The 10256-nt window shown below is 56.2% G+C and overlaps 1 protein-coding gene across 2 annotated transcripts; it reads left to right on the top strand.

Annotated features, from left to right (window-relative positions):
* Positions 1–692: 692 nt before the first annotated feature.
* On the top strand, positions 693–9321 carry NRN1 (neuritin 1). 2 transcript variants are annotated; one of them, XM_033863791.2, is made up of 3 exons: positions 693–889; positions 4996–5140; positions 8154–9321. In XM_033863791.2, exons 1-3 carry the CDS (start codon positions 835–837, stop codon positions 8380–8382), a joined length of 429 nt encoding a protein of 142 aa, XP_033719682.1. In that variant the 5' UTR covers positions 693–834; the 3' UTR covers positions 8383–9321. The 2 variants fall into 2 exon arrangements, with proteins under 2 accessions (XP_033719682.1, XP_033719681.1); XM_033863790.2 differs by lacking the exon at positions 693–889 and adding an exon at positions 3365–3939.
* The last annotated feature ends 935 nt before the right edge of the window (positions 9322–10256 follow it).

The following is a 10256-nucleotide window of genomic DNA, read 5'->3' as shown; positions in this document are numbered from 1 at the left end:
GTGCCGTGTGTGCGGGAGGGTCTGGGGCGCTCCGCTCGGCTCGCGGGCGTGAGTGTGTGTGTGTGCTCACGCGCTCCAGGTTGTGCCCCGAGTGCAGCTGCAGGGTTGGAGGAAGAGAGTAGGCCAGTGCAGCGGGGCAGGCGGCCCAGGGGCCTGTCGAATTAACGGGGCCGGCTGAGCAGTTCTTCCCTCTCCCGCTCTCGCTGCTTTAAACCCCGCTGCAACGTAGGGAGGAGGCTGGATTCGCCGAGTTGCTGGTGGAGGAAGGGGGAGCAGGTTGAAACAATCGAGTGGGCGCGCCAGGACTCCCCGGCTCCGGGCGGGGCGGGGAGAGGGAGCCCCGGTCCTGCGCAGAGAGGGGGCGGGGTTGGGGGCCCGGGAACAGCGAGAAGGAGGGGGGCGGGGGGTGGGCGGCCGCGGGGCTGGGGAAATGGTCACCTCCGAGAGGCGAGAATTCGTTCGGATCGCACATTAATTGGAGATAACTGATTAATTCGAGCTTCTGATGACTATAAATGGCGATTCTCTACCAAGGTGTCTTTATTTTTTTTGAAAAAGAATCATTCCGTGTCATCCCCCACGTCAGGCCTGCTCGTGGGCGTGAGGCTGTACTTCCTCCGCCCCTCCTAATGGAGTGAACCATTCCCAGCACCTCCCCCTCTCCCTCTCTCTTCCTCGCTCCCTCTCTCTCTCTCCTCCCTCTGCCTTCCCCGTGCATAAAGTCTCCGTCGCTCCTGGAACTTGTTGGCAATGCCTATCTTTCAGCTTCCCCCCGCGTTCTCTAAACTAACTATTTAAAGGTCTGCGGTCGCAAATGGTTTGACTAAACGTAGGATGGGACTTAAGTTGAACGGCAGATATATTTCACTGATCCTCGCGGTGCAAATAGGTAAGTGGCCGGCGAGCCGGGCTCGCGGAGGTACGGCGGACGGCCGGGGCCGAGGTGCCCAAAGGAACCGACTGGCCCGCGGCCGCCCTGGGGTGCGGAGAAGGCGGCAAACCTCCAGGGGTGGGACATGGGATCCAAGGGACTCGGGCGTCCCGGGTTGGTTTTCCTAAAAAAAAGGGGGGGGGGAGAGAGACTCCAAACGTTCGCCAGGAAATGTGTGCGGCTGGCGTTTTCTGGAGGGGTTTTCCCCCTTTTTCCAAAGCGCACGTCCGTTTTTGCTCCCCTCTCTTGGGTTCACCAGGTTTGGTGCGCTCTGGGGAAATGCACTGGTCCCTGCGATACTGCAAGGTATTATTTTTAAGGGTCAAAAGGTGAATGCAGGAACAAGATGGCTAGGCAGCTACAACTGGAAAGTTTATGTGCAGAAAGCAAAGATATTCTGGGGTTCAGACTGCAGCATTTAGAACTTTGTCATCCTCCCGCCCGCCACCCCCCCCCAGCCCCAGTATCCTAGCTGCAGCATTGATACCGGGCAACGCAGACCGGGCTGGGGGGCAAACTGAGAATGATAGGGAACCCCAGAGTACATCTTTTAATATGCTTATCATTGAGGAGCTTGAGTTCAGCTAAATATATGTGGATATAATTTTCTATGCTCATTTGCCTGTTCCTTTCCACATAGGCATCAGTATTTTCTCTATAAGAAGGGGTTAAGAAGTGTTTGCAATATGTCGTGTTGGGTGCCTGTTATTTTTGTTTGTTTGGGACTGATTACGGGTGGGTTTATATAGTCCCCATTTTATGTTAAGGAACCTTGAGTCCTAGCTACACTGTCGTTGTTTAAAAGTTCACATTTTTTCATCCAAAATGAAGAAGGCATTATGGAAGGGAGCGCTAGAAAACCCCCATCTCTGATACGGGTCAGAGCATTAATTAATGTGGCCTAAAAGTGAAAGTGAAGCAGATTATTAATAGAACGGACAAGAGAAAAAATAGAAACTCTTCAAACGGGTTTTCTGGAGACGAGGGAATTGCTGGTGCCTATCACTTCAGGCTGTAGCATTCTTTGCAGACAAATCCTTGCAGTATTGCGGGGGGTGGAGGGGCTTTAGGGAATCGATTTGGGGCAGGAGATGAAATACATAACATTTTTCTTCACGAGAAATGTGGGGGAAACAGGCTTTGGAGTTATCTGCATATTAAAATGGATTCTTTGCAGTGGGTTTTGTATGCATTTGACATGATTCTGAGTATCTGGTTTTTTTGCATGAACATTGTAGGGGCTTTAGAATGTGTGGATGCAGGATGTTGACGTTGCCTTTAATTCTAAGAAACGATTTGCTGTTTTGAATCTGGCTGTTTTGAATCTTTGACATTAGTGCAAAGAGCTGCAATAAATAAAGAACATTTCTGATTGCAGCAAATCCCTTAAATCTTGGAAATAACTGGATGTGGCTTTTGCAGTTAGCCTGCAGATTTTTAGAGAGCCGGAGACAGCAGTTGTTTTTGATATAGGGATTGTAATCTGCTTTCCCGGTAGGAAATAACCTTACTATGGATGGGGTAAAAAAAAAAAGACAGCGATTGTGTATGCGAAATACGCTTGGAACACAGTAACCTCGGCCCGAAAATGACCATTTGTTGGCTGTGGAATTGCAATGGAGTATACTTGTTCCCGAATGTCTGCCCTTTCCCGCACCAGAGCCTCGATCTTTATTAATTCCCAGCTGGGAACTGTCCCAAATCACTGACATTTGGCAAGAAAAGCGGGGGGTGGGGCAGGGACGGGAAGGTGGAGGGGTGGTGAAGGCAAATGAAGGCTAGGCGGGAGGAAGTTTGGAATGAATGAGAGGTCGAACGAATGAATGAACGGAAGGAAAAGGCACAAGACGCGGACACCGCAGAGAACGGGGAAGTAGCCTGGGTCGCTCGCCCGAGCCTCGCTGAACGAGGGTTCAAGAAGGACGGACAGGGTCGCGCCGGCTGCCCCCTGCCCGGAGGCGTGAGCCTGCGAAACACTTCCCGCGCGCAAGCCCCCGGCCTCCCCAGCCAGCCAGAGACCGCGGAGTCACAGTTGCAAAAAAAAAACAGAAATTTTCACGACTTCTTATTTTACACGCGCGCGCACACACACACATGCGCGCTGTGACATGTCTTCTCCTCCAGCAGCCCCTGGAAAGATAACGCGACAGGAACGCTTCCCGCGCCCCCCACCCCGGCGAACCCCAATTCTCCTTTAACATAGTGTCAATGCATCTTAGGGGCAACTTTTTCACCACCGAGTCTTGGGGGTGGAGGTAAGGGGTAAGGAGAGGCCGGGTGCCAGGGCGGGAGGGAGGATGGACTGTATTTTATTTCGTTTCCTCGCTGCAAAGCAGCATCTGTGGTACGGATTATAGAGGGCGCCGCGCAGGGTTGAATTCCTCGGGACTGCGTTCTGTTGGAACAAAGATTCGTTTATTCAGTGTTCTAGCTGACACTTGCAGTCGCAAGGGCTCTTACTGTTTCGTAGGGGGACCGGGAGATAGATAACGGTTTACGTATCTGCCCGAGCCGAGGTCGAGTCCCTTCCCCAGAGCTTCCCGTTCCGGATTAGAAAGCGCAAGTCCCGCCCAGCTCTTCCTGCAGCAATTTGCAAACGGTGCGCTCTCGGAGGCCTCTGCAGCTTCGGTCACCTTCCCGCTCGCCTGCTTCTGGCCCGGCTCTGGGCACCGGCGGCTTGGGGTGGTGAGGTCCTCCCCGGAGACACCCACACGCGAGCCGCGGCGCCCTGAACACTGCCGGGAAGGGCCCGGCGCTCAGGGTCCAGGCACTGGAGGCCGAATTCCATTCCGAGAAGATTCGCCCCTTCTCTCCCCTCCTCTCGCCCCAGCAGCGCAGATCTGCGCTTCATGCGCGCCCTCCTGGCGTCCCGGGTGCTTTTGGCCGCTCGTCTCGGAATCTTTAGCCCAGTTCGTGGGCCTTGGGAAGGAGAGAAATGGCCACGGCAGCGCGCCGGCCGCCTGGAGCCGCGGGGTCTGGCCGACCTGAGACCAGGAGCGAGGGCCTCGGTGCGGCCGGGGTTTCTTCCTCCCCCACCCCTTCTCCTTCACCTCCTCCCACCGCCCAGACTGCGATCCCGGTCCCCTCTGGAGAGAGCCCGGAGCTGGAGGCCGAGAGCCCCTGGCGGCAGCCATCTGGGCCCTGAGACGCACTGCTGGGGCCTGGCGAGGAAGGGTCTCACCCCCCCACCTCCCGCTGGCGGGAGTGGTGGCCGGTCTTTCCAGGGGAGCCGAGCCGCGGATAGAGGCGGAAGGAAGCAAGGGGCCGGCCTCACGGGTTTGGCCTCCGCGGAGGTGACCCGGGGTCATTAGCTCAGACACATCCTGACTCTGCCGGGCCGCGACTGCCCCAGACCACTCGTCCCCTCGCCCAGTCTCTCGGGGTCGGGGAGCGAGGACCTCACTAGGAACGCACACTGCATGGTAGACAGTCGGTCTTAGAGTGAAACAATCCATGTCGGTGGCTGCTGGTAGCTTCCAGCGACTTTATTAGTTTGTTCATTCAGCAGTGTTTGCTGAGCGCCCGCCGAGCCTGAGGCTTCTTCGCCCGACGTGGCGCTCGGTTCGGCTCCCGGCCCCCGGCTCTGCCGCCTCCCAGCCCCTTCCTCGCCCCCGCGCTGTGCTTTCGGACCCCCTCCGTCACCTCAGAAAGGGAAGATCTCACTTGGAGACCCTTGACGGGCTCGCTGGGAAACGTTGGGAAACGAAGGAGGGAGTGAGGAGAAAGAGAGAAATAAAAGAGGCGGGGGAGGTGAGAAGAGGGGGCGATGGAAACAGAAAAAGAGATGGAGCCAGATGCGGGAGGGAGTAGAACAATAGGAAGGGCCTCGCCTCCCCTGTCCACACCGCTCACGTACCGGCCATCCGCAGAAGACGCGCAGTTGGGTGCGGGTCGCTCGTTCTCGGGCCAAACCGTTCATTCACCTTTGGACCTGGCGCTCCCCGAGCCCGGGCGCTAGTGGACACCGCTGGACGGGGTGAGGCGCGCTGGGCCCAGGCGGGCGGGCCGTCGGGCTGCGGGGCGGGGTCGCGGTCCTGCTGACCGGTGTTCCCTCCTCCCCGCAGCGTACCTGGTGCAGGCCGTGAGAGCAGCGGGCAAGTGCGATGCGGTCTTTAAGGGCTTTTCGGACTGTTTGCTCAAGCTGGGCGACAGCATGGCCAACTACCCGCAGGGCCTGGATGACAAGACCAACATCAAGACCGTGTGCACGTAAGTGTTCTCTCTGGCCCTCGAGGTTTCCTTTCGGGGGGGGGTGGGGCGCTGCGGAGGTGGGAGGGCGCCCCGCCTCCCGCCGGCGGTCTGTATTTGGCACCAGTGCGAATCCGCGCCTTCTCACCTTCTGGCTCCCACCCTCAGGCCTTTGCCGGGGCCTGCCCCGCCCAAGGGGACCCTGTGGCCTGGGATGGGCAGAGGATGATCCTTTCCGCCGGGCCCAGTCCCACCCTCCGCAGCCTGACCCGCGCGCACAGAGGCGCGCGCAATCCACGCGCTGGAACCGGGGACGAGGGTTTGGAGAGCAGCTGGCAGTTCCTCGCTGCGCTTTGAGGCCGTCTTCGTCTCCCTTTCCTGCTGCGCGAATGAGCACTTCCTGAAGAACGGTTGGTTTGGTTTGAGGGGCGTTTTTGGTAGTTCTACTAGGTTCGCTTAAAACGAAAGGCACTCCCCTATTTTGTCCACTTCCTCTAATAAAACTCCCCTCCGGTGCCCGCCAAGAAAATTCGCGAGCAGCAAGGGAGTGCAGATCCCTCTTCCTCTTTCTAGGAGAGAGACTGAAAGAATATTTTGTTTTGTGCCAATGACTTTGCCCAAGAGGAGCATGTCCCAAATGTCCAGTGATCACTTCTGCGGAGTTGGTAGCCAATTCGGAGCTTTAGAGTAGTTACCTTTCTTGCTTCCCCCCTCCCTCCTCCATCTGCAAGGTGTCCCCAGGCCAGGCCAGGAGGGAGTTCATGGACAGGCCCAGTGGCGTTTTTTCCAGAGCTTGGCTGGAAAGCACAGCTCCCACTGGCAAATGAGGGTAGCAGAGCCCTACTGTGGTGGACCAGCTGCATTTTAGCTGCTGCAGACCTTAGAAATACTCCCATCTTCTGCAATACACATGCACACACACTGCTACTTCATGTTTCAAAAATAGTTGTGAACCTCCCCACCCCCATAATGGTCCTTCCAATAAAGCCAAGGCAAAAGGTGTTCCTTGTTTCCCATAGGTTGGAGTGACCATCTTCTGCACCATCCTTAATTTTGCTACACAGTCTTAAATACCCTGGTGGCCACCAGAAGCCACAGCGGCTAAGTGGCTGCTACTTTCCTATCAGGAAAGGGACAAAAGGCTGGGTCTGGGATGCACACCCACCTACTTTAATCCTAAGTGTCTGATGATAGGTAAGAAATGTACCTATAACGATGGACAAGAGGCTAAATACGGATCAGCTCTCAAATCCTCCATCACTTGCCAGAACTTGGTTATTCCAAAGCTATTTTAATTTTTTAGCAGGACTTTCGTCCTGGAAAATGGAAATGAGGCGGGCCCCTCTCAGAGGTGGCAGCCACAGCTGGGTCAAGGCTCCCACGCTGTTGGTGGCCCTGAAGCCCACCTCTTCTCAGTGCCACCTGGATTCTGTCATCTTCCACCATGTCTCTCTTCCAGGAAGGCCCTGTCCCCATCTGGGCATGCATGAGGAAAGGAGAGATTTAGACATCCTTTGGGAGGTGTAATTATGCAGAGAGCTGTCCTGCCGCCTCTCGGTTTCTCTAAATCTCAGTATTTATTACAAATTGAGGAACCTGGAAGCCCTGCACCCCAGGCCCCCCAGTCCTCATAAATCAGAGACTCACGGAGGTCATTAGAAAACAGCCATTGCTCAAGGCCGTCCAACAAGCATTTATAACTTGACTGTCAGCCAGAAGATGGGGTGGGAGTGGAAACCAGGATAAATCGTGCTTACAGTCCGGGCTAGTGAGCAGAAAGGAGAGAGGGGAGAAAATAACAACCACATTTCGTGGAGGGCCCTCCCTGGTGACCTGGCGCTAAGGGCCTGGGCGAAGTGGGAGCCCGCCCAGAGTTACCGAGGCTCACTGATCGACCCAGCCCCGAAAGGAGACAGCGCCCCAGGAATCGATCACGGGTTGGAATGATATTTAGTCTCGAGATCTATTTTGGGTTTTCAGAAGAAAGGGGGACAATAAAAAAAAAAAAAAAGGACAAGCTGGCTGAAGGTTGTGGGGCGGGGCTCGGAACCGAGCCCAGGAGGAGCGAGTGGCTGAGTACCGCGCGGGGCTCCGGGAAGAGGAGAGAGGGGAGGGCTGGGAGTAGGGTCCCTCGAAGGCTGGCAGCGGCGGGCACCGCGCCGGCCCAGGAGCCCGGGCCTGGGGGTGCTGGCAATACACCCCGAAGGCCGCGGAGGTCCAGGGCCACGAAGAAGCCTCGGGAGAGGGGAAAGGGCAGGGCCGGAGCTCTGGGGTTTGAGGAAGCTGGAGGAGGCCAGGAAGCCAACCCCGGGGGCCCGGGCGCTGACACTCACCGACCCCGTGGAGGGGAGAGGCAGGCCGCAGTCTCCGGAGCGAATCAGAGCCGGGGGGGCGTGGAGAGCAAGGCGAGGGGCCACGGAGGACCGAAGCAAGCGAGTAGGGGGAAGTGAGGAACGGAACAGAGGAAAACCGAGGGGAGGGAAAAGGAGGAAGACAAAGAAGGGGAGAGGGAAGAAGGCGAAGGGGAAAGCGGGAGACAAAAGGAGGAGCGGAGGAGAATGAAGGCCACGGGGAGAGTGCGCGGCGGCGTGGAGAGGGAGGGAGGGAGACAGAAGGGGCGGGCGGAGGAGAAAGCGGGAAGCCCGGAGGGGAGGGCCGTGCTCCGAGCAAGCAACCCGCTTGCAAGCCAGGAGGCATTAATGGGCGGCAGCTTGCGAGGCTTAGCACTGTTTTCCTAGCTTTGCCCGCGGAGGCCCAGCAATCTGTTTGCTCAGGCCGAGGTGCCAGCGCGGCGCAGCGGGCGCGGCCCGGCTGCCGGGCCGCGGAACCAGAGAGGGAAGGGGCGGCCTCCACCTGGGTCAGCGGCATCCAGGCTGCGCGGAGGTCCCGGGAGCGCCCACCGGGCCCCGCCCGGCGCCGGGCCGGCGGAGAGGAGGTCGGAGGGGGGCGCCGGGAGGTTTGCCCGGGGCGCAGGCCCGGGGTCCTTCCCGCGCCCAAAGTGAACCCGCTTCTGTTTTGTTCTGTTCCTCGCCAGATACTGGGAGGATTTCCACAGCTGCACGGTCACAGCCCTTACGGATTGCCAGGAAGGGGCGAAAGATATGTGGGATAAACTGAGAAAAGAATCCAAAAATCTCAACATCCAAGGCAGCTTATTCGAACTCTGCGGCAGCGGCAACGGGGCGGCGGGGTCCCTGCTTCCGGCGCTCTCCGTGCTCCTGGCGTCCCTCTTGGCAGCTCTAGCGACCTGGCTTCCCTTCTGAGCGCGGGGCCGGCTTCCCCCGCGCGCCCACACACACTCACGCCATGCTCCCGGAAATCGAGAGGAAGATCCATTCGTTCTTTGGGGACGTTGTGATTCTCTGTGATGCTGACAACACTCATAGGATTGTGGGAAATCCTGGTTCTCTTTTTGATTTCGTTTGTTTTTTTGTGTTTTATTTGCCAAATGTTACCGATCAGTGAGCAAAGCAAGCACAGCCAACATCGGACCTCAGCTTCAGTCCGTCTTCCCACAGAAATACGAAAACGGCAAACCCACCCCATTTTTTTAATTTTTATTTTTTGGCACAAGAATCTCAGGAACGGCCCTGGGCCGCCTACTATATTAATCATGTTAATACATGACAAATTACGGGCTCCTCCTAATAGGAAAGAGAGGAGAGGAGAAGGCCAGGGGAATGAATTGAAGAGAGAAGCATCTCGTGAATAATTCACACTCACGTCTTTCTAACACAGTATCTTGTTTTGATCATTTCCACTGCACATTTCTCCTCGAGAAAAGTGAAAGGACGGGTTGTTGGCCTTGTGTTTTAAGGCTAGGAGGGAGAGAGGAAAGGGGTTGAGGAAACCTCGGGTTAGAGGTACAGGCTGCCAGAAAAAAAACGCTGCTGAAATCACTGAGAGGTTAAGCTTTACCTGCTCGTGTTGATGCACCTTTCCAAGTCCACTGCCTTGAGTTTCCCTCTTGTTTTAGCTGTTACACATACAGTAATACCTGAATATCCAATGGTATAGATCACAGGGGGGGGATGTTAAATGTTAATCTAAAATATAGTTAAAAAAAGATTTTGACATAAAAGAGCCTTGATTTTAAAAAAAAGAGAGATGTAATTTAAAAAGTTTATTATAAATTAAATTCAGCAAAAAAAAAATTTGCTACAAAGTATAGAGAAGTATAAAATAAAAGTTATTGTTTGAAATGGGGGTGTCGTCTGTTTCCTGCCCCAAGCCTGCTTTCTTGGCCGAGCTCTCGGGGTTACCTGAAGGGACACAGGATGCCGGGTGATCAGTTCACCTGTTCACAAGCCACCTGCTAACCTACCGTCTTCAAGCAGACCCTCCTCCACCAGGACACCTTGCCACGTCCCTGAAATTGTGTTTACTTAGGAGAAAGAGGAGGTTATATTTTAAATAAGTAAACGGCAAGGATCCTTTCTAGGTGAGGTCTGGGGACACTGGGCTTGCGCGCAGCTGAGAACGCACACGCACACCCACGCGGGTCGGAGCCTCAACGACCGGCTCCGAAGGCCGCGCCCTCCCGGCGACACGCCGCTTCCTCTGCGGTGGCCAGAGGCACCTTGCAGAGGAACCACCATTAAGGGCTCTCACAGAGGGGCCAGATGCTGTGGTCCCTGGCAGGGATCAGGTGAATCCTTTCATAATTAGTAAGACAGCTCAGCTGAAATGGCGAGGAGACGGGGTCTATCGATCTGGCAGTCGAGCTGCTTCCACCTCTCCTACTTATAGGCCCGCATGGCCTTACAGAGAAGTAAACATTCGCGAATAAACGCGAGCAGAGGAGCGCGGGGTCCGGGGCTGCTGGATGCGAGCAGGCTGGGGGGGCAGACCCGAATGTGGGTCTTTGGGCTCAAAGACAGCGAAATCGGATTTCTTGGACAAGGTGAGGGTGGGAGGGAGCTGCGGGGGCCCCGAGGGGTCTGGGGGTGGAGATGGGGGCGGGGAGGGAGGCTGAGAAGGCTGCAGCGGGTTCCCGCGACGCGCTCCTCGAGGGTGCACGGGGCCCTGAAATGCAATGTGTAAACAATCGCTAGAGTAACAGTTCATAAATCAAACCCAGTAGGTCGCAGCCCAATCTGCATTCCCGCCACGGATTGAATTCCAGCAACACATGCGT

The sequence above is a fragment of the Tursiops truncatus genome, chromosome 10 (assembly GCF_011762595.2).
Source record: "Tursiops truncatus isolate mTurTru1 chromosome 10, mTurTru1.mat.Y, whole genome shotgun sequence".
Lineage (NCBI taxonomy): Eukaryota > Metazoa > Chordata > Mammalia > Artiodactyla > Delphinidae > Tursiops > Tursiops truncatus.
The sequence above is the reverse complement of the archived record's forward strand: the minus strand, read 5'-3'. Positions and strand labels throughout refer to the sequence as shown.

What these genes read in the sequence shown, in the direction of transcription:
- NRN1 (XM_033863790.2), top strand. Translation starts at nt 3,867, where the DNA reads ATGGCCACGGCAGCGCGCCGGCCGCCTGGAGCCGCGGGGTCTGGCCGA. An exon ending in GACCAGGAGCGAGGGCCTCG is followed by an intron (nt 3,940 to 4,995) that starts GTGCGGCCGGGG and finishes TCCTCCCCGCAG; the next exon opens with CGTACCTGGTGCAGGCCGTG. An exon ending in AACATCAAGACCGTGTGCAC is followed by an intron (nt 5,141 to 8,153) that starts GTAAGTGTTCTC and finishes GTTCCTCGCCAG; the next exon opens with ATACTGGGAGGATTTCCACA.